General features: G+C 42.3%; 2 protein-coding genes across 2 annotated transcripts; both read right to left on the bottom strand.

Moving 5' to 3' along the window:
- Positions 1-1,403: 1,403 nt before the first annotated feature.
- On the bottom strand, positions 1,404-11,461 carry LOC134438065 (uncharacterized). The gene is made up of 7 exons (XM_063187651.1): positions 11,307-11,461; positions 10,374-10,491; positions 7,368-7,404; positions 7,119-7,255; positions 1,935-3,657; positions 1,731-1,788; positions 1,404-1,637 (listed from the first exon to the last, which is right to left on the bottom strand). Exons 1-7 carry the CDS (start codon positions 11,314-11,316, stop codon positions 1,486-1,488), a joined length of 2,235 nt encoding a protein of 744 aa, XP_063043721.1. The 5' UTR covers positions 11,317-11,461; the 3' UTR covers positions 1,404-1,485.
- A 2,728-nt stretch (positions 11,462-14,189) lies between these two features.
- LOC134437522 (uncharacterized) lies at positions 14,190-17,089 on the bottom strand. Its single transcript, XM_063187013.1, has 3 exons — positions 15,835-17,089; positions 15,631-15,688; positions 14,190-15,536 (listed from the first exon to the last, which is right to left on the bottom strand). Exons 1-3 carry the CDS (start codon positions 17,086-17,088, stop codon positions 15,385-15,387), a joined length of 1,464 nt encoding a protein of 487 aa, XP_063043083.1. The 5' UTR covers position 17,089; the 3' UTR covers positions 14,190-15,384.
- Between the last annotated feature and the right edge of the window lie 4,853 nt (positions 17,090-21,942).

The raw sequence follows: 21,942 nt of genomic DNA on the forward strand, positions 1-21,942 counted from the left end.
CTACTGTACGGATTTCATGTAATCTTTCAGCACACTGGACAAGTTCACTCGCAGGCAGCAGGTGCATTGCTTATCAATAGGCTATCAAAATCTCGGGGCTTACCGAAAGCATAAAGGTTCGCTGGGTGCCCTATATGGCAAATTAAACCAAGACCTAACAGGTTTTAGGATTGTATTCCTTTTGACAGGTGTCGTGCCGAAAAGCGAGTGCCTGCCAGAACACGAGTGCCCTCATTGAAACCAATGGAAACCGATGACCATTTTTTCAGACATTTGTTACCCATTTTTGCAGATAAATCCGACACAATTTAAGATGGAAAGCCTATCAATAAAGAATCTACATTCCTTCTGGAAGTAGGCCTATTACAAAGAACTGGTTACAATTTCAGTATTATTTCCATCAAAGAATCGAAGAATTGTCATAACAAATGTTACAGTTTCATTCAAATAGCTCATATTAAGTGCAGGACGAGTAATGTTTCATAAGCATATTTTTAGTTCATAAATTATGTAATTCATTCTGCAAGAAATTGTATAATTTTCTCTCAAAAAATGTCATTGGTTTCAATGAGGGCACTCGTGTTCTGGCAGGCACTCACTTTTCGGCACGACAGAGGTAACCGCCTGCTGTATCTTGCCCTTCAGGTGGCTAACAAGTGCCGCTGCTTCGCCCATATCGGACGGACACATCAAACTTTCGTCCTCTCCAGCCATTGTTGATCATCTTTTCAGAAAGTTAAGCCGCGCATTGTTGAAGTAACACTTCGCGACATGCTGTAATATCGTACAGAACCACATTTCTTTCCTAGGATTAGAGCTATGATCACATCTCACCACCACGCACACACTACATCTAGCTCGCGCGTTACGAGGCGGGTTGCCAGGTATGACTGATTTCTAGCGCCAAAAACGCTTGAAACCCGCCTGGAGCCATTACAACATGCGTTATTTGAAACCCACTCAATTTGGCAACACATGGTTAGGCAGACGCAGCCTGCACTAGACGACATTTCCACGAGAACTCGGACATTTACATTTTATTACGCCGTGGCATCAACTTCATAAAGATAATTGATGAAACACTGGATGGATTTCCATGACTTTTCCAAAACTTTTGACCAAAAATATGTTTTCCATAACTTTTCCAGGCCTGGAAATTTGAATTTTCAAATTCCATAACTTTTCCAGGTTTTTCATGACCGTACGAACCCTGTATACTGCCCCCCGCATTCCGAATGGCCACAGGGTGTAATGATCACGGTACGCTGCCACGGCACGGCACGGTAATGAGCAGATTGAAGTTACACCATCTGTAGGTGATGTGTGTGTGTGTGTGTGTGTGTGTGTGTGTGTGTGTGTGTGTGTGTGTGTGTGTGTGTGTGTGTGGTAGGATGGGTGGATATGGTAAACAAGTTGGGGAGTCGGGTAGGGGTGAAGGCTTGGGTTAGGATGGGGTGTAGGGGTATAGGTGGTGGGCTGGACAGGTCAGATCTCAGCTGGGCCTCCAAAACAGCTGAGCCTGAGGAAGATCTTCTTGTACCAGGGCCGTCTGCGCGGCTCCTTCCTGTCACCAGAAGGTGCGGCAGCAATACCCTCATCCGATAGGGCACGAGTGACGGTTGCCTCTGACTCCAGCCCTTTGGGAGACGAAGAAATGAGAATAAGAATTCAAAATCAAAAACAAAGGGGAATCAAGACAGTCGTGTAATGACAATCGTAAGGTCCCTTACCCTTGTCAGAAGCATCATTAGTTGGTGCAATCTTTGCACTGCTGCGTACCTTAAAGATCTACGTAGGACCAGAGGGGAAAACCTTGTCATTTAAAGGCATGTAAGTCCATTACCTTTTACGCTCATAATGTTAAAACAATAAATACATAGCTATATAAACCCAATAATGTCATATGTGGTGTTGTCTTGGCTCATTTTTCATACCTTGAGTTTACTTCTGGCTTTTCTAGCTGTTTGTCCAGAGGTGACCTCAGGCACGGGGCTGAGGGACGGCAAGTCACTTTGGGTGGACGGTTCAGGCACGGGGCTGAGGGACGGCGAGTCACTTTGGGTGGATGGTGCAGCAGGATCTTCTACGTTACGCTGGGTCAACAGTTCCTTTCGTAATTCCGCCAATAAGGTTGCGTCAAATGAGTTATCCTGTGTATCGACGGCCCTCCACAGGATGGCGTCTGAGCCAAACTGCTTCAGCAGTCTGAGCCAAACTGCGTCCATGGCCCTATAGATGGACGGAATCTTTTGGTTGCTGAGGTCACCATCGAAGCTTGGGCACCATGGGTCACTGGTGAACTCAAACAGAAGATCCTCAATGAGCTTTTGTAGCAGGTCCTGGTCCAGCCTCTTGGCGCCGCAGCGGGGGCATCCATCACTCATTCTGGCCAGGAGCCTCAGCAGCAGTACAGTGACAAAGCAGCCGAAGTCCTTAGTGTCACCGAGAAGCAAGGATGCAGCGGTGGAAGACCCTCTTACGCTCTCCTGCTCTTGTTGCGCTGCTGAATCCTCATGCATCTTATCCATGACCTGATGGACCATCAGCTGGCTGAACAGACCAAACATGCGCTGGCGTCCGTTCTGGCTTGAAGACTCCTGGGTCTCCGTGTCGGTCTTCAAGCTGGCGGTCCTGGACTGACAGCTTTGGTCCACGCTGTGCGACGTTGAGGCTCTAACATCGTCTTCGGCTCTAAGCACAGCAGCAGAATGACAGTTTTCCAATTCTGCAAGGAGCAGTTCTGTGAATCTTGCAATGTTAGGGACAGTTGTACCTGGAGAATTGCAAACCACAAGCGGGGTGACATACGGGCGGAGCAGGTTCTTGATTGCCTGCTCGGTGTTAGCGTACACCGCCTCAGGAACTGTCACTGTTGCTGGGACACCAGATGGACCACCGTCTTGCGTCGCAACCTGCACCTGACCAACAAGTTCTTGGACAACTCGATCAATGGCCTCATTGGAAAACAGTCTGTCTAGCAACAGGCAGAAATCCTCTACGTGAACGGATTCAATTCCACGACGTGGCTCTGTCCTGGTTCCAGATCGGGAGCGAGGGCAAGCACTACGCTTGTCGCTGTCGGCGTGAATGTCAGACATGTAAGAGTGAACATCTGGCAACAGGCCGAAATCCTCTACGTGAACGGATTCAATTCCACGACGTGGCTCTGTCCTGGTTCCAGATCGGGAGCGAGGGCAGGCACTACGTTTGTCGCTGTCGGCGTGAATGTCAGACATGTAAGAGTGAACATCTGGCAACAGGCCGAAATCCTCTACGTGAACGGATTCAATTCCACGACGTGGCTCTGTCCTGGTTCCAGATCGGGAGCGAGGGCAGGCACTACGCTTGTCGCTGTCGGCGTGAATGTCAGACATGTAAGAGTGAACATCTGGCAACAGGCCGAAATCCTCTACGTGAACGGATTCAATTCCACGACGTGGCTCTGTCCTGTTTCCAGATCGGGAGCGAGGGCAGGCACTACGCTTGTCGCTGTCGGCGTGAATGTCAGACATGTAAGAGTGAACATCTGGCGAGTGACGGGGAAGAAGCCATGCCACCCTCTTCCTGAAGGCTGCCAGGGCACATTTCATCCAGAGCATCGGACCATCAGCAGTAGCAGATGAGGACGCGCAGGCACTTCCACTGGCATAACTATAACTACAAACAAGGAAACAGGCAAGAAGGTTCAAAACATTTCACCATGCTGATTTAACAGGTCAAAATCATTAAGATCTACCAACAGGTTCATGGCATTCTCTGATCTATTATTTTTAATTTACCTTGAGGATCCACTTGAAACACCCTCCGATGAGGATGAGGAGGAATTTCCACTTTCACCAGATCTATTACCAGACATAACAAACAAACAGGCAAAAGTTTAAAAGATAGATTTGTGTACTAGATTTGTCTTCAGTGGCTGACTGCAGAGAGTTGACTTTTTCAGGCAAGATTCAGATGAAGATGCCAGAGAGCTGCTTCGTAAACAGCAAAAAGAACATACAGTGGTAATATAACACTTAGAGATTTGATTTAACATCATCTATTTGGTCTCGGAGTACTCTCTAAGTGTTGAATTAAAACAGCTTTTTTTTTCACTGCATTTTTTTACTGTGTATTTTATCTGTGTTAAAAAAAACAAGATTGTACATGAAGTTGCTGTAGCTGTAGCCCCAGTTTTCTCTAAGTCGGGAATCGGGATGCCGTCACAATCACGTGACATGGCCTGGCCGGGAGCACCGCCATTTTAACATGGGTAAAATTTTCATCTAGCACAGGTGAGTCTCCATACATAGCAGGCATGTGAGAAGTACATTAAGCAGGAATGATGCCAAAATATGAGAGTTTAAGAATATTTCACCACACCACGTTCTGTACCAAGAAGCAAGTAGAATGTTACATATATGCAGTTTTTGTTTCAGAATGTTGACGTTTACACAAAATTGCCAGATGTCCAGCTTAGAGAATATTCCTGGAGGTTTCATAGCATTCTATTGAAGCTGAATTGAAGTTATTGGTAACACTTTATTTTAGGGATACATCTATTAGCACTAATACATACAATATTAATGCCTGTGTAAGTAACTTGTAAGGCATGTACTCAGCAAAATCAGACAGTTGTTAGACATTTATTCGTAAATGTCTTGTTCATGCACAATAAGGGATTTATTACCAATATAACCTTAGTAAGGACCTAGTAGACCTAGATTTCTATTTATGAGTAAGCTGTAAGGGCCAGAATACAATGTGTATAAGCTCCTGGTACACTGTGTGAACAAACCCTGAACAGTGTGAAAACAGATGTGGAATAAGGGTCCCTATTATTCTTTTTTAGAGAGTATGTTTATTTAAGTTTTCAACAAAGTTATATAGGAACAGACACGTAAAAAAGACAATGAGTTGCATTGAAATGGCAATATAGAAACAAACACAAAACAGACAGGGCGTACAAACTAAGGCAATGACTTTTCTTGACTAGTGCAAAGACAACATTAACAGCAAAAATAAAAGAAAGAGGTGGTTAGCTTATCACATAAGTTCAAGGTCCCCTTCAAAGTCTTCAAGATGGTCTAAGAATGGCCGCCATATCTTATAAAATTCTCTCCGATTGCCAGACAGACTGTACCTGATTTTTTCCATATGCAATAGAGACGTGAGCTCAGACAGCCACGTCTTGAAGAGGGGCACTGCCTCTGATTTCCAAAGCATTAAAATTAGTCTTTTTGCTATCACCATTCCATACATTATGGTGTGCTGCACACGCATGCTTTGAGGCAACAGAAACATTGAGTATCCAAACAGTGCCACCTGTGGGTCAGGTTTGAAAACACAGTTGTACATGTCAGAAAACCATTGGAATACACTACACCAGAAGTCATACAGTTTTGGACATGACCAGAAAAGGTGGGCTAGAGTACCATCTGCAGACTTACATCTCTGACACAAAGGGGAAACAGTTGGATATATTTTATGCAGTTTAGTTTTAGAGTAATGTAGTCTATGTAAGACCTTAAACTGAATGAGGTGGTGTCTAGCATTGATGGAGCAGTATTGTATTCTGTTGAGACCTTCCCCCCAGACAACATCATCAATCTGGATATTCAACTCCTCTTCCCATGCATTCTTCAGAGACTGGGTGACACAGTCCACTTGTTCAGAGAATATCTTAACAAAGTTTGAAATAAGGCCTTTTGAATCGGCTGCGCCAAGCAAGAGATTATGAACCTTACTTTCCTCAGGAAGGTTTTCAAAATTATCTATGTTCTGGCGTACATAGTTCCTGACCAGGGTCCCTATTCTTAAGTGAAGCATTGCTCAGCCCACATGGCTTAGGGCCCCCACACTACCCAGGGCCCCCACTCTACTCAGCCCCCTTGGGGCGCAAAGTGTAAGAACTTATTCAATTCTGCATCAGTCTAATTAGAAACATAGTTCTCACTTCTTAAACTCAGTACGGAAAAGGATAATATGAAGCATTATACAGCAAGGATTGGATGTAAACTTCTCAATGACGGTGGGGTGGTGAGATGTAATTTTTTCATACACCAATTAGTTTTAATTGTAAAAACCCTACAATAAATGCAGAATATAACGATGAGTAATAGTTTGGAAGCGAAACGAAGGTATTCCTTTGTGATAATAAATAAGTTAATGTTTGAGAAACTTAGCTCCAAGAAGTGCAGTGCATGATGGGTACACCCATTGTCAGAAATGCAATGCATGGCCAATGCAGCAATGATAATATTTCTGTTGTAACATACATGGCAAATTGTTTGGATAAAAACTAAATTGCACGAGTGAGGGGAGGAGCTAAGGACGTAGGTAGACGCAGAGCCGGGTAGGTTGTCTGTAGGCCTAGATTGCGTACCCATCATGCATTGCACTTCTTGGAGCTAATGTTCTCGAACATTAACTTAATTATCACAAAATAATAGTTTAGTTTCGCTTCAAAACTATTATTCTAATATTCTGCATTTATTTTGGGGTTCTTACAAATAAACTCAATGGTACATGAAAAAAATACATCTCACCAACCCACCGTCATTGACTAGTGTACGTTCAGTCCTTGCTATATAATAGCTCCTGTTCCCTTTAAGTCTTGATATGAACAAGAGAATGCTAGATGTCTCCACTGCTCACGAAATAATTATTTAATATATCCTTACGCTTTGCTGATCAGGGGGGCTAGGTAGTGCGGGCCTGTGTGGTGTGGGGGCCCTAGGTACTGAGGGGGTCCTTGGTAGTGCAGGGGCCCTAAGCCATCTGGGCTGAGCAATGCACCACTTTAGAATAGGGACCCTTATTCCACCTCTGTTTTCACACTGTTCAGGGTTTGTTCACACAGTGTGTCGGGAGCTTATACACATTGTATTCTGCAACTTACTACTTACTAATAAATAGAAATATAGGCTTACTGGCCCTTACTAAGGTCATATTAGTAATGAACCCCTAATTGGGCATGAACAAGAAATTTGTGAATACATGCATAACAACTGTCTGATTTTGCTTGGTACATGCCTTAAAAGTGACTTACACAGGCATTAATATTGTATGTATTAGTGCTAATAGATGTATCCCTAAAATAAAGTGTTGTCAAGTTATTCTTTTTTAAATTATTTTACCTTGAGGATGTATCTGAGTCGCTCTTCAGCTCATCACATCCGCGGTGGATCAAAGTTGGTAGAACCAGACGAAATGAGCCCAGGCTAAACACCTTCAGGACAGTCTTCGAGAGCTCCACAAACTGGCTCCTTGTCATCTGGGGGTCAACAAAAAATGTGATTTAAACTAAAAAAAAAAAAAACAGGCAAAAGCAGATAGCTTCATACCTGTTTGAAGAAAACATTGAACATTTATGCAGCTGTACTTACAGGAGTTTCTAACATGTTGCTGAAAGCCTTCCATTCCCTAGAATTGAAAAAAATCATACGATTGAGAGATTTAAACAGATGCAACCTATGTAAAAAGACTCAAACTATTACCATTTCCCAATGTCAAGTGTTCTAGCCTTGGTAGTGCGTGAAAAGCTTAATGATTGGATACTCTGCGGAGTTCACCAAAGAGCATCCAATTACTAGGTGTTTCACGCACTACCAAGGCTAGAACACTTGACATTGGGAAATGGTGAGTGTCTGTACTAAGGATATCGGCAGAAATTTGCGTATTTTAACACATTGAGTACCGACGACGTAATAATGCGTTTTTCACGCCCATGCGTTGTATACCAAAACGTAAATATACGTTTTTGCATTTAAATATCATATTTTGAATCTACACCCTTCAATGGACAATATATGTGATTTTGGTAGCTCTGTGATGGACATAAATGACAACATTTGCAGTCCAAAGTTGTTTGATTGTTATGATGTTTGAGTGTTATGATTTGGATATTTTAATTTAACTTACCAAGATGTCTGGATGTCGCCTATCGCGCTGCCTGCATTGATTTCCCTAGTACGGTCACTGTAGCATGTGTTGTCTCTGACTTCACGCAATAGGTAAACACCATTGCATAGTGCCTGGAGTATCTTGAACTTTCTGGACTTGCTAGACCTTTACCAGATCCTTGGATCCAAATGGCACCCGATATGTGATTGCAGTAATGCGCTCCGATTTGGACGTTTGATCGCCAAAAAGATAAGTTTCTGTGTCTTCCTGTATGTGAGAAGCCAGAAGCTAGCCTGGCTACATATCATGATTCCCTGATTGTCGCTCCCAACGCAGGACGCTCCCCTGTCGGCTCGCTCCCACTAGCCAGACTATCGATCCGGGTGGGACTACACGTCCGGGAGTGATAGAAACACCTGGGACTACACGTCCGGGAGCGATCTCAGTTGGGAGTGTCCATCTGCCACCGCATATGATTCGGATCGGATGGGCTAGGCTACATCTAAGCATCATATCATTTGGATTTGTTGTCAATGTTGGGCTATTATTTCGGGAGTCATCGGGAGCTATTTTAGCAAATGTCTCACCCTCTGCATGTGTGCAAAGAGTTTGTGTTCAGTCCACGTGAAAAACGGGGATTTCAAAGGGCATCGATTGCTGGTGTCGTAGTGTGACAGAGCTAGTAGCCCACGATCGGTAGCGTGTATTGTGTCTGACTTCACGCAATAGGTAAACACAGAGACCATTGTATATCGTGCCAGGAGTATCTTGAACTTTCTGGGCTTGCTACCTAGACCTTTACCAGCTCCTTGGATCAAAATGGCACCCGAATTGTAATTGGAGTAATGCGCTCCGATTTAGAAGTTTGATCGCCAACCAGATAAGTTTATTTGATTATTCACCCCTATGTTGAACTGTCTTCCTGTATGTGAAAAGCCAGAAGCTAGCATAGATGGCTACATATGGATCGGATGGGCTACATCTAAGCATCATATCATTGGGATTTGTTGTCAATGTTGGGCTATTATTTCGGGAACTATTTTAGCAAATGTCCGACCTTCTGCATGTGTGCAAAGAGCTTGTGTTCAGTCTGTGTGAAAAACGTGGATTTCGAAGGGCATTGATTGCCGGTGTCGTAGTGGTTTAGAGCAGGAGGCGTGTCTTGACGTGCAGGAAGATGTGTGTCAGAGCTAACCTTGCACCAAATTGTGATTAAAACCAACTCATCCCCTTTCAAACTCGTCACATTCTGAAGAAGCGCACCCTTCACAAAAACCTCAATATCTCCGATTGTAGCTGAATTCCATGGATACCCACTTCGGTTTAGCGTGGGTTTACTCGGCAATAAAAGCTCGTAGAGACACACAGTTTTCACCTACTAAGAGGGCAGCGTCTCCACTTTCAAACGAGTCATAACATATTTCAGTGGCCCTATCACATAATAAGCTGTGAGTCTACAAAAAAACGTAAAAAAGGGCTTAGAACGCTGGTATTCTACGACATAATTCCGTGAGCACCGCCGGTATTCAATGTGTTAAGTGTATCAGTATCGTCCGATACACATGTGGTTTTGGCCGATACGGACTATTTATTATTATTTTATGTTATTCGGGTTTTTTAAAAGCACCAAGACACTTTTTTATTTATTACTTGATTTTTAGACATCACTTCATTGTTAGAGTGGGTGTCTAAATGTTACACGTTCTACCTCAATTTGATAATGTTAAATAATGTTAAATAAATGTTTATTTTTCACTTGAGACCTGGAATATTTGTCATTTTTAATTTTTTTTTACCCATATCGGCCTCAAATATCGGGTATCGGCCAAGGGTGATGAAAAAAAATTGGTATCACATCGACCATTGAAAAACCTGTATCGGTCGACCCCTAGTCTGTACAATGGCAATCATGTGACTATAGAAAGATATCTTTATAGTTTTCTTTTCACACTAACTTTTGCCATCATCATAACTTTTTACCTCCTCCAAGGAGGTTACGTTTTCAGTCGCATGGGTTTGTCTCTGTCTGTCTGTTTGTTTGTTTATTTGTCTGTCTGTTTGTCAGCAGGATAACTCAAAAATCCATGAACGGATTTGGATGACACTTTGTGGAGTTCTAGGAAATGACCAAAGGAACAAGTGATTACATTTTGGTGGTGATCCGGATCACGAACCAGAATGAGAATTTTTTTAAAGATTCTTCACCATGACCGCAAATTGAACTACAGGACAGGGCAAATTTTGACATTCCAGTTTTTAATTTCACAAAAGGAAGGCAGAACGGCTTCATAAAAATATGATGTAACATAGTCAAATGTTCTATCAAACAGCTTCCTTGACAGAGGTCTGCACTCTCTGAGTGCATTTCTAGTTTACTTTTGTTTTTGCACTGTTTTGTAATGAGAACTACTGAAGACTGCAGACAAAAATGTATACTGGGTCAATAAAGCTGATTCTGATTCTAATTATAGGAATTAAACACAACTCACTCCTCTGAGAGGTTGAGGATATACTCCTCCACCGGAAATGGAAGGGATGAGCCAGGTGATCCAGCCAGGTCCAGTCCTGAGGCAGGTCCAGGCGGATTCTGGGAAGGATCTTTTGAGCCTGAGAATACAGTATAATGATGTAAATGATGGTGAGTGGATCAGGAAATTGACCCCAGCAACAATGCCCCAAATCCTAGCCTCCAACAGTGTCTGGTCTAAACATGTTTACTCTTTTAATCATGCTTTAGCCATAACTTAATTTTTATTCACTTCCTCATTATTCACTTGGGAGTTGCCTGGATGAGTCTTTTTTGTTGAATTATTAGACTGACCCCCTTCATCCAAGAGCACCCAATTTGAGAAGACACTGCGGCTTTTTGAGCTACGAGTCATCTTTTGTCAACATTATAATTTACATTATATAATTGATGCATTATATTTCTACATTACACACACACACTAACACATACACACACACACACCAACCACCCAACCATGCCACACACTCTTTGTTTGTGTTGACTTGTTGACCAAAGAAGTGTTAGTGACACATTACATTTTTACATGATATATTAATGGCTATTTACATTGATATAATTACATTAGGCTAATTTATAGCCTACATTTACATTAGGCTATACTGTTTAAAGTAAATGGACATTGAGTAGGCCTGTGGTAAATTCTATAAAATAGGCAGACATTTTGATTTCTGATTTGATTTAATAAAGTCCTTTTTTTTTTGCATAGACATGTGTTAGCTGTTGAGATAAACTGTGTCGATCTAATTGACAAGTAGGCTACTAATAAAATCCTTAATGCACTTAATAGTAGCCTACTTGTCAATTAGATCGACACAGTTTATCTCAACAGCTAACACATGTCTATGCAAAAAAATATTAAATAGAAAATGAAATACTACATAAATTAACTGACCTTTCTTCATAGTGTGGAAGAAAATTGCTGCATTAACCACACATCCAATCTCCTCATTGTAAAAAAAAGGCTATGCCTCCATCATTAACAAATAAGTGAATGGCATACACTTTGACAATTTTAATCACATCCACAGAACATTCTATCATGTCATAGCTGACATCACAGAGGGTGTCATGGATCATATCGCAGCTTCTATTGTTGCCCTAAACAATGGAATTCTATTTTTATTGGGTCATGGGGTGGGCCTGCACTAAAGATTCTCTAGGTTCTGTAATAGTATGAATAATACAAATAATAATGTACTGGCCTCACTAAACGTTTGCATGTTCAGCTATCCAGTGCGTATAAACAGCCAGGAAAGGAAAACAATAAAGAAACATCCCACCGATCATCTGTATTTTCTCCTCTCCTTTATTACTCGTGTCACCGGGTAATATTTATGCTGTAAAACTAAACAGAAAAGGAACACCTATTAGCAAAATAGTCTTTCTAAATATGTTATAGATAAACATCTATACACACACATCAATCTCTGTATTAAACTCAATCACATATCATTTTCTATTGAAAATAATGAACGTTGCCGTCACGGGAAGCTAACCAATCCTCTGTACAGGCTAGCAGCAGTATCGCTCCTCTTGTTTCAACACATCTCTAATAATCTTCCGGAAAAACATTGACCATTAAACACATACGTTTGTAAGACTACATTTAACTTACCGACATTGCCCCCGTGTCGGAATCATAACTGAAGAGTTTATATTTAACATTAAAGTTATTCAATTCACTGAGCAAGGAACAGCTTGCCGTTTCAACTGAAGTTTTGTTTACTAACCGAAATCTCGTTCCAGACGAGAAGTGGGCGAGCACTGACACGAGAGATGAGAAGTTTCATTAAACCTGTTGTATACAAACTGGCCAGTAGATGGCGTTAACATACTATGAATGAGACACTGTTAAATTACTCAAGAGAAAACATACAAATCAAGAGATGAATTACTGAATGGTCCTTAGGACCAGAACACTCCCTGCCTGCCTGGTATCTTACGGATACAACATCTACTACTTCTTAAATGCAAACACTTAGATTCAAACATACAGCTCCAGGCCTTTTTATTAGAATAGCATGAAAAAGTTGCTTTATTTCCATAATTCCATCAATAATGTTAAACTGTCATGGATTGTAGATTCATGGCCCAGTTTTGTAACTATTCCAGTCATTATTTTTTTTCTTTTTAACGTTGGCCTTCCAGCTCAAAAAACCCATGAATTAGGGAATTCGCATCATTAGAATATTGTAATAAAATCAAATTTTTCTTCATCAAAATTCGGGTCACATTAAATCAGTTGAAATTTGGTACTTTCTACATAACATGCAATGTTCAATACTTGGTTAGGACTCTCTCTGTCTTAATAACGGCCATGATGCGTTTAACATTGAAGTCAATGGCAAAAACAGTGCATGGGAGTTATGGAAGCCCAGATATCCTTGATGCTTTGCTGTCAGCTGTTCTTGTTTGTTGACATGGTGCCCAACACTTCACTCTTCAATATACCATGTAGATTTCCATGCCACGTTTTGGCGCTAACTCACCAGTTTAATTCTAAATCACCAGAAATGAAACCCCATTGAAAATGAGTGGGGGTTTATTTCTGTTGAGTTAGAATTAAACTGGTGAGTTAACACCAAAACGTGGCATGGAAATCTACAGGGTATATTGAAGAGTGAAGTGTGGGGCACTAATAATAATAATCATAATAATCATAATCATAATAATAATAATCATAATCATAATCATAATCATAATAATAATAATACATTTTATTTTAAGAGCATTTCAAGACACCATGTTCACTTTACATTAATAACAGTTTACAGTAATAAAAGTTGAAAAAGTAATAACAAAGCATCAATGAATTTATACATCACAACTAAAATGGGAGATTGATTAAAATAAAAATAAAAATAAAAATAGTTATACAAGGATAAAGTAGAATACATATGTATGTAAAATAAAATGACAATTAAATAATAATTAAAGGACGTCGAAGTGCTGGTGGAGTGTTGTGATAAACATGCTGGGGGTCTTTGCTTGGATATAAAAGAAGAAAGTGTAGAACATTGACGAATTGTCAGCTGGAGTGCATTCCATAGCTTGGGGTGGGCCAACCACACTGCATTCAATGCATCCTTAGCCTAACTGCTCACTAAAAGCAAACCATGTTGGGTTTGGCAATGTTTCTAGTTTTGCTGATTTGGTGTGAGGAATCGATTCACTAGTGAAATTAATCAAGTGGAAAAATCTGTTCATTTTTGGTATGTATTATCTACGGGCCACACCGAGTGAGGAGGCGGGCTCCCAGGCCTCCAGTTGCCCATCCCTGAAATACAGCACATTCAAATTGTCATCTGATATATAAAACATGACACATTTCATGATATACAAGGTGTGTTACATGGTACTCGTTTGTTTTTTGGATTGCTGCATACCCACCATATTTACATTACTTCTTGGCACACCGTGGGAAAGAAATTGGGCACCCCAATTTAAAACTTTCCCTCACACTGGCCCTGTGTTGATTTACCTCACGAGACCAATGTGCATCTTTATGGATGATCAATGCTTGTCATACCAGTTATCTACAATGAACAACACTGAACAAAAAAGGGTGGTGAGAATATATCTCATTTTATTGTGAATAATAGTAAATAGGGAGAGAGAGAGAGAGAGAGAGAGAGATGGTGTGTGTGTGTGTGTGTGTGTGTGTGTGTGTGTGTGTGTGTGTGTGTGTGTGTGTGTGTGTGTGTGTGTGTGTGTGTGTGTGTGTGTGTGTGTGTGTGTGTGTGTGTGTGTGTGTGTGTGTGTGTGTGTGTGTGTGTGTAAGCCTCTGCCACAACTAGATCACAGCTATCACTCTGGAGAATGCAAAGGACGTTTGGCAGCCCCCGACTTTGGTGCCTACGTCTATGCAAAAGAACGCTGCTGCCGGTGGCCGAGGACATTCTCTACTTCCCAGTGAAGGCCAGACTGCAGGTACAGCCAACAGAATACAGCCTGACATTGTGGTGCCCCTGCACACCACAACTAGACTGCATGATGCATCCCAATCGTGACCTGCAGCTGGAGTCAGTCCTTGGCACCCTAAATGGCCGTTCCATTTCCTAACGACTCGGCACAGCACAGCACATCAGGGCAGAGCTATCACCGGCGCTGTTGGACCCAGGCCTGCTGACATTCTTGGCTAGACCCAGGACAAAGTCATGTAAAAGGGACCCCCCACCCAATACATGCAATGTCATGAGGACCCAGTTCTTAGCCTCCCCTTTCTCCCTGAGCACAGGACAAGTGATCTGTTTGTTGCTCCCTATCAGCTTCCCTGGTTGGACCGCTCTTCCCAAGCAATGTTGCTATGCACATTCACACAGTCCAGGACTCAAGCATGATGAAAGAGGTTCAGAAGCTCTGAGCAGGGCCGCTGACAGCTTTGGCTTGGCCCAGGACAACGTCATCTGAAAGGGCCCCCCCAGCCCAATACTGCAGATACAGGACCCCTCTGTCGGCACCCCTGGCTCTGAGGATGTGTTCTGGACACTTCTGACGGTGTGCCTCGGGATTGTGGACAGAAAGCAGGTAGAAATAATCCTTGAAGTAGGGTGTATTTGCGATGCATAGGGGCATGGCCTCTCAGGACAAAATGGTCCAAACTCACAGCTATCATCAGTTTGCGTCAACTCCTGCAAACTTGTGTGGGACACAATGGGTGAGTGGGTTAAGGCCTTTCCTTAACAGGCCTTTCCAAAGTAAAGTCAAAACAAATGGTTTTGCTCTGTATGGGCTGTGATGGGCAGCCTTGTGATGTGGCTGGCATAGGTGTGTGTGTGTGTGTGTGTGTGTGTGTGTGTGTGTGTGTGTGTGTGTGTGTGTGTGTGTGTGTGTGTGTGTGTGTGTGTGTGTGTGTGTGTGTGTGTGTGTGTGCGGAAAGGGTGGATATGGTAAAGAAGTTGGGGAGTTGGGTAGGGGTGAAGGGTTGGGTTAGGATGGGCTGTAGGGGTATAGGTGGTGGGCTGGACAGGTCAGATCTCAGCTGGGCCTCCAAAACAGCTGAGCCTGAGGAAGATCTTCTTGTACCAGGGCCGTCTGCGTGGCTCCTTCCTGTCACCAGAAGCTGCGGCAGCAATACCGTCATCCGATAGGGCACGAGTGACGGTTGCCTCTGACTCCAGCCCTTTGGGAGACAAAGAAATAAGAATAAGAATTACAAATCAAAAACAAATGGGAATCAAGACATGTCGTGTATTGACAATCGTAAGGCCCCTTACCCTTGTCAGAAGCATCATTAGTTGGTGCAATCTTTGCACTGCTGCGTATCTTAAAGATCTACGTAGGACCAGAGGGGAAAACCTTGTCATTTAAAGGCATGTAAGTCCATTACCTTTTACGCTCATAAAGTTAAAACAATAAATACATAGCTATATAAACCCAATAATGTCATATGTGGTGTTGTCTTGGCTCATTTTTCATACCTTGAGTTTACTTCTGGCTTTTCTAGCTGTTTGTCCAGAGGTGACCTCAGGCACCGGGCTGAGGGACGGCAAGTCACTTTGGGTGGACGGTTCAGGCACCGGGCTGAGGGACGGCAAGTCACTTTGGGTGGACGGTTCAGGCACAGGGCTGAGGGACGGCAAGTCACTTTGGGTGGATGGTTCAGGCACGGGGCTGAGGGACGGCGAGTCACTTTGGGTGGATGGTGCAGCAGGATCTTCTACGTTACACTGGGTAAACAGTTCCTTTCGTAATTCCGCCAATAAGGTTGCGTCAAATGAGTCATCCTGTGTATCGACGGCCCTCCACAGGATGGCGTCTGAGCCAAACTGCTTCAGCAGTCTGAGCCAAACTGCGTCCATGGCCCTATAGATGGACGGAATCTTTTGGTCGCTGAGGTCACCATCGAAGCTTGGGCACCATGGGTCACTGGTGAACTCAAACAGAAGATCCTCAATGAGCTTTTGTAGCAGGTCCTGGTCCAGCCTCCTGGCGCCGCAGCGGGGGCATCCATCACTCATTCTGGCCAGGAGCCTCAGCAGCAGTACAGTGACAAAGCAGCCGAGGTCCTTAGTGTCACCGAGAAGCAAGGATGCAGCGGTGGAAGACCCTCTTACGCTCTCCTGCTCTTGTTGCGCTGCTGAATCCTCATGCATCTTATCCATGACCTGATGGACCATCAGCTTGCTGAACAGACCAAGCATGCGCTGGCGTCCGTTCTGGCTTGAGGACTCCTGGGTCTCCGTGTCGGTCTTCAAGCTGGCGGTCCTGGACTGACAGCTTTGGTCCACGCTGTGCGACGTTGAGGCTCTAACATCGTCTTCGGCTCCAAGCACAGCAGCAGAATGACAGTTTTCCAATTCTGCAAGGAGCAGTTCTGTGAATCTTGCAATGTTAGGGACAGTTGTACCTGGAGAATTGCAAACCACAAGCGGGGTGACATACGGGCGGAGCAGGTTCTTGATTGCCTGCTCGGTGTTAGCGTACACCGCCTCAGGAACTGTCACTGTTGCTGGGACACCAGATGGACCACCGTCTTGCGTCGCAACCTGCACCTGACCAACAAGTTCTTGGACAACTCGATCAATGGCCTCATTGGAAAACAGTCTGTCTAGCAACAGGCCGAAATCCTCAACGTGAACGGATTCAATTCCACGACGTGGCTCTGTCCTGGTTCCAGATCGGGAGCGAGGGCAAGCACTACGCTTGTCGCTGTCGGCGTGAATGTCAGACATGTAAGAGTGAACATCTGGCAACAGGCCGAAATCCTCTACGTGAACGGATTCAATTCCACGACGTGGCTCTGTCCTGTTTCCAGATCGGGAGCGAGGGCAGGCACTACGCTTGTCGCTGTCGGCGTGAATGTCAGACATGTAAGAGTGAACATCTGGCGAGTGACGGGGAAGAAGCCATGCCACCCTCTTCCTGAAGGCTGCCAGGGCACATTTCATCCAGAGCATCGGACCATCAGCAGTAGCAGATGAGGACGCGCAGGCACTTCCACTGGCATAACTATAACTACAAACAAGGAAACAGGCAAGAAGGTTCAAAACATTTCACCATGCTGATTTAACAGGTCAAAATCATTAAGATCTACCAAAAGGTTCATGGCATTCTCTGATCGATTATTTTTAATTTACCTTGAGGATCCACTTAAAACACCCTCCGATGAGGATGAGGAGGAATTTCCACTTTCACCAGATCTATTACCAGACATAACAAACAAACAGGCAAAAGTTTAAAAGATGTGTGCTAGATTTGTGTACTAGATTTGTCTTCAGTGGCTGACTTCAGAGAGTTGACTTTTTCAGGCAAGATTCAGATGAAGATGCCAGAGAGCTGCTTCGTAAACAGCAAAAAAAAAACATACAGTGGTAATATAACACTTAGAGATTTGATTTAACATCATCTATTTGGTCTCGGAGTACTCTCTAAGTGTTGAATTAAAACAGCTTTTTTTTTCACTGCATTTTTTTTTACTGTGTATTTTATCTGTGTTAAAAAAAACAAGATTGTACATGAAGTTGCTGTAGCTGTAGCCCCAGTTTTCTCTAAGTCGGGAATCGGGATGCCGTCACAATCACGTGACATGGCCTGGCCGGGAGCACCGCCATTTTAACATGGGTAAAATTTTCATCTAGCACAGGTGAGTCTCCATACATAGCAGGCATGTGAGAAGTACATTAAGCAGGAATGATGCCAAAATATGGGAGTTTAAGAATATTTCACCGTACCACGTTCTGTACCAAAAGGCAAGTAGAATGTTACATACAGTATATGCAGTTTTTGTTTCAGAATGTTCCAGAATGTTGCCAGATGTCCAACCAGAGACGGTTTAAATGCAGAATAGAGAATCTTTGGTCCAACTTAGTGAATATTCCTGGAGGTTTCATAGCATTCCATTGAAGGTGAATTGAAGTTATTTTTTTGTTTTCATTATTTTACCTTGAGGACGTATCTGAGTCGCTCTTCAACTCATCACATCCGCGGTGGATCAAAGTTGGTAGAACCAGACGAACTGAGCCCAGGCTAAACACCTTCAGGACAGTCTTCGAGAGCTCCACAAACTGGCTCCTTGTCATCTGGGGGTCAACAAAAAATGTGATTTAAACAACAAAAAAACAGGCAAAAACAGATAACTTCATACCTGTTTGAAGAAAACATTGAACATATTTGTTTATGCAGCTGTACTTACAGGAGTTTCTAACATGTTGCTGAAAGTCTTCCATTCCCTAGGATTGAAAAAAACATACGATTGAGAGATTTAAACAGATGCAACCTATGTAAAAAGACTCAAACTATTAGCATTTCCCAATGTCATGTGTTCTAGCCTTGGTAGTGCGTGAAATGCTTAATGATTGGGTACTCTGCGGAGTTCTCCAAAGAGCATCCAATTACTACTGTAGGTGTTTCACACACTACCAAGGCTAGAACACTTGACATTGGTGTCTGTACTGAGGATATCGGCCGAAATTTGTGTTTTTTAAGTGTATCGGACGATACACGTGTGGTTTTGGCCGATACGCAATATTTATTATTATTTTATGTTATTCAGATTTTTTAAAAGCACCAAGACACTTTATTTTATGATAAATAAATGTTTATTTTTCACTTGAGACCTGGAATATTTGTCATTTTTTAAACTTTTTTTTTTACCCATATCGGCCTCAAATATCGGGTATCGGAAATTGGGTATCGGCCAAGGGTGATGAAAAACAATCGGTATCGCATCGGGCATTAAAAAACCTGTATCGGTCAACCCCTAGTCTGTACAGTGGCAATCACGTTACCATAGAAAGATATTTTTTATAGTTTTGGCATCATCATAACTTTTGACCTCCTCCAAGGAGATTACGTTTTCGGTCGCATTGGTTTGTCTCTGTCTGTCTGTTTGTTATTACCTTCGCCAGAAGGTTATGTTTTGCCCGCTGTGTATTTATTTATTTATTACCTTCGCCAGAAGGTTGCCCGCTGTGTATTTATTTATTTATTTATTTGTGAATATGTTTGTTTGTTTGTTTGTACTTCGTATAACTCAGTCAGAACTGAGCCGATTTTTATGAAATTTGGTGGGATGATTGGTCATGACCCAAGGAACAATCGATTACTTTTTGGGAGTGATTGGGTCAAAGGTCAAAGGTCAAGGTCAAAATGTTTGTTTGTACTTCATATAACTCACACAGAACTGAGCCGATTTTTATGAAATTTTGTGGGATGATTGGTCATGACCCAAGAAACAATCGATTCGTTTTTGGGAGTGATTGGGTCAAAGGTCAAAGGTCAAGGTCACGAAAAGGTCAAAAACTTAAATTGAGCCGATTTTTATGAAATTTAGTGGGATGATTGGTCATAACCCAAGGAACAATCGATTACTTTTTAGGAGTGATTGGGTCAAAGGTCAAAGGTCAAGGTCACGAAAAGGTCAAAAACGTAAATTAAGCCGATTTTTATGAAATTTAGTGGGATGATTGGTCATGACCCAAGGAACAATCGATTGCTTTTTAGGAGTGATTGGGTCAAAGGTCAAGGTCAAGGTCACGAAAAGGTCAAAAACGGAAATTGCGCCGATTTTTATTCAATTTACTGGGATGATTGGTCATGACCCAAGGAACAATCGATTACTTTTTGGGAGTGATTGGGTCAAAGGTCAAGGTCAAGGTCACGAAAAGGTCAAAAACGTTTTTCTTTGCCAAGCACTATATGCCAGAACAACGTGTGAGGTTGATAAGAGGTCAAGACTGGGCCAAAAATGTAATATTACGATATTCCGGTCCGATTTCAATGAAACTAGCACCAAAATTTGGCGAATGTTATGCCCCACACTCTGAAGATGGCCAGAAAAAAATAAGTGGGCGAAGGTTTGCGCTCTACCGAGTGCCCATTCTAGTTTGTTTATTTGTCTGTCTGTTTGTCTGTTTGTTTGTCAGCAGGATAACTCAAAAATCCATGAACGGATTTGGATGAGACTTTGTGGAGTTCTTGGAAATGACCAAAGGAACAAGTGATTACATTTTGGTGGTGATCCGGATCACAAACCAGAATGAGAATTTTTTAAAAGATTCTTCACCATGACCGCAAATTGAACTACGGGACAGGGCAAATTTTGACATTCCAGTTTTTAACTTCACAAAAGGAAGGCAGAATGGTTTCATAAAAATATGGTGTAACATAGTCAAATGTTCTATAAAACAGCTTCCTTGACAGAGGTCTGCAGTCTCTGGGTGCGTTCTAGTTTACTTTTGCTTTTGCACTGTTTTGTAATGAGAACTTCTGAAGACTGCAGACAAAAATGTATACTGAGTCTATAAAGCTGATTCTGATTCTAATTATAGGAATTAAACACAACTCACTCATCTGAGAGGCTGAGGATATACTCCTCCACCGGAAATGGAAGAGATGAGCCAGGTGATCCAGCCAGGTCCAGTCCTGAGGCAGGTCCAGGCGAACTCTGGGAAGGATCTTTTGAGCCTGAGAATACAGCATAATGATGTAAATGATGGTGAGTGGATCAGGAAATTGACCCCAGCAACAATGCCCCAAATCCTAGCCGCCAACCACCCCCCCCCCCCCCTCGCGCACGCGCACACACACACACACACACACACACACACACACACACACACACACACACACACACACACACACACACACACACACACACACACATCATTCACCAAGTTTTATGAATATAAATGTAATGAATATAAAGAAAAGACATTATAATGAAAAAGGAATTATGAGAAAGTTTCTATACACCTTTGTCAAGAGACTAAGCCCTGATGAAGACCTGTCTGGTCTAAACATGTTTACTCTTTTAATCATGCTTTAGCCATAAATTAATTTTTATTTACTTCCTCATTATTCACTTGGAGTTGCCTGGATGAGTCTTTTTTGTTGAATTATTAGTCTGACCCCCTTCATTCAAGAGCACCCAATTTGAGAAGACACTGCGACTTTTTGAGCTACGAGTCATCTTTTGTCAATTACATGATATAATTACATTGCATTTCTACATTAATATACAGTATTACACATCATATAGGCTATTTACATTACCGGTAATTTAATTACATTAGGCTACATTATACATTTACATTAGGCTAAAGTAAATGGACATTGAGTAGGCCTGTGGTAAGTGCTATAAAATAGGCCGACATTTTTTTATCATTATTTGATTTAATTAATTAATTAAGTCCTTAAAGCACTTGATAGTCGCCTACTTGTTAATTAGATCAACCAAGTTAATCTCAACAGCTAACACATGTCTATGCAAAATGATCAAATAAAAACATTAAAACTTAAATTAACTGACCTTTCTTCATCTTGTGGAAGAAAATAGCTGCATTAACCACAAATCCAATATTCTCATTGCAGAAAAGGCTATGCCTCCATCATTAACAAATAAGTGAATGGCATACACTTTGACAATTTTAATCACATCCACAGAACATTCTATTATGTCATATCTGACATCACAGAGGGTGTCATGGAACATATCACAGCTTCTATTATTGCCCTAAACAATGGAATTCTATTTTTATTGGCTCATGGGGTGGGTCTGCACCAAAGATTCTCTAGGTTCTGTAATA

Source organism: Engraulis encrasicolus, chromosome 21 (assembly GCF_034702125.1).
Source record: "Engraulis encrasicolus isolate BLACKSEA-1 chromosome 21, IST_EnEncr_1.0, whole genome shotgun sequence".
In the NCBI taxonomy this organism is placed as follows: Eukaryota; Metazoa; Chordata; class Actinopteri; order Clupeiformes; family Engraulidae; genus Engraulis; species Engraulis encrasicolus.

Bases quoted from the DNA above. Each gene is read 5' to 3' on its own strand.
- LOC134438065 (XM_063187651.1), bottom strand. The intron at 7,256-7,367 runs GTAAGTACAGCT...GTTGACCCCCAG, and splicing joins GCAACATGTTAGAAACTCCT to ATGACAAGGAGCCAGTTTGT. The intron at 3,658-7,118 runs GTAAAATAATTT...CCTTGTTTGTAG, and splicing joins GACTCAGATACATCCTCAAG to TTATAGTTATGCCAGTGGAA.
- LOC134437522 (XM_063187013.1), bottom strand. From the start codon at position 17,088: ATGTCTGACATTCACGCCGACAGCGACAAGCGTAGTGCTTGCCCTCGC. The intron at 15,689-15,834 runs GTATGAAAAATG...GGTCCTACGTAG, and splicing joins AAGCCAGAAGTAAACTCAAG to ATCTTTAAGATACGCAGCAG. The intron at 15,537-15,630 runs GTAAGGGGCCTT...TGTCTCCCAAAG, and splicing joins TAATGATGCTTCTGACAAGG to GGCTGGAGTCAGAGGCAACC.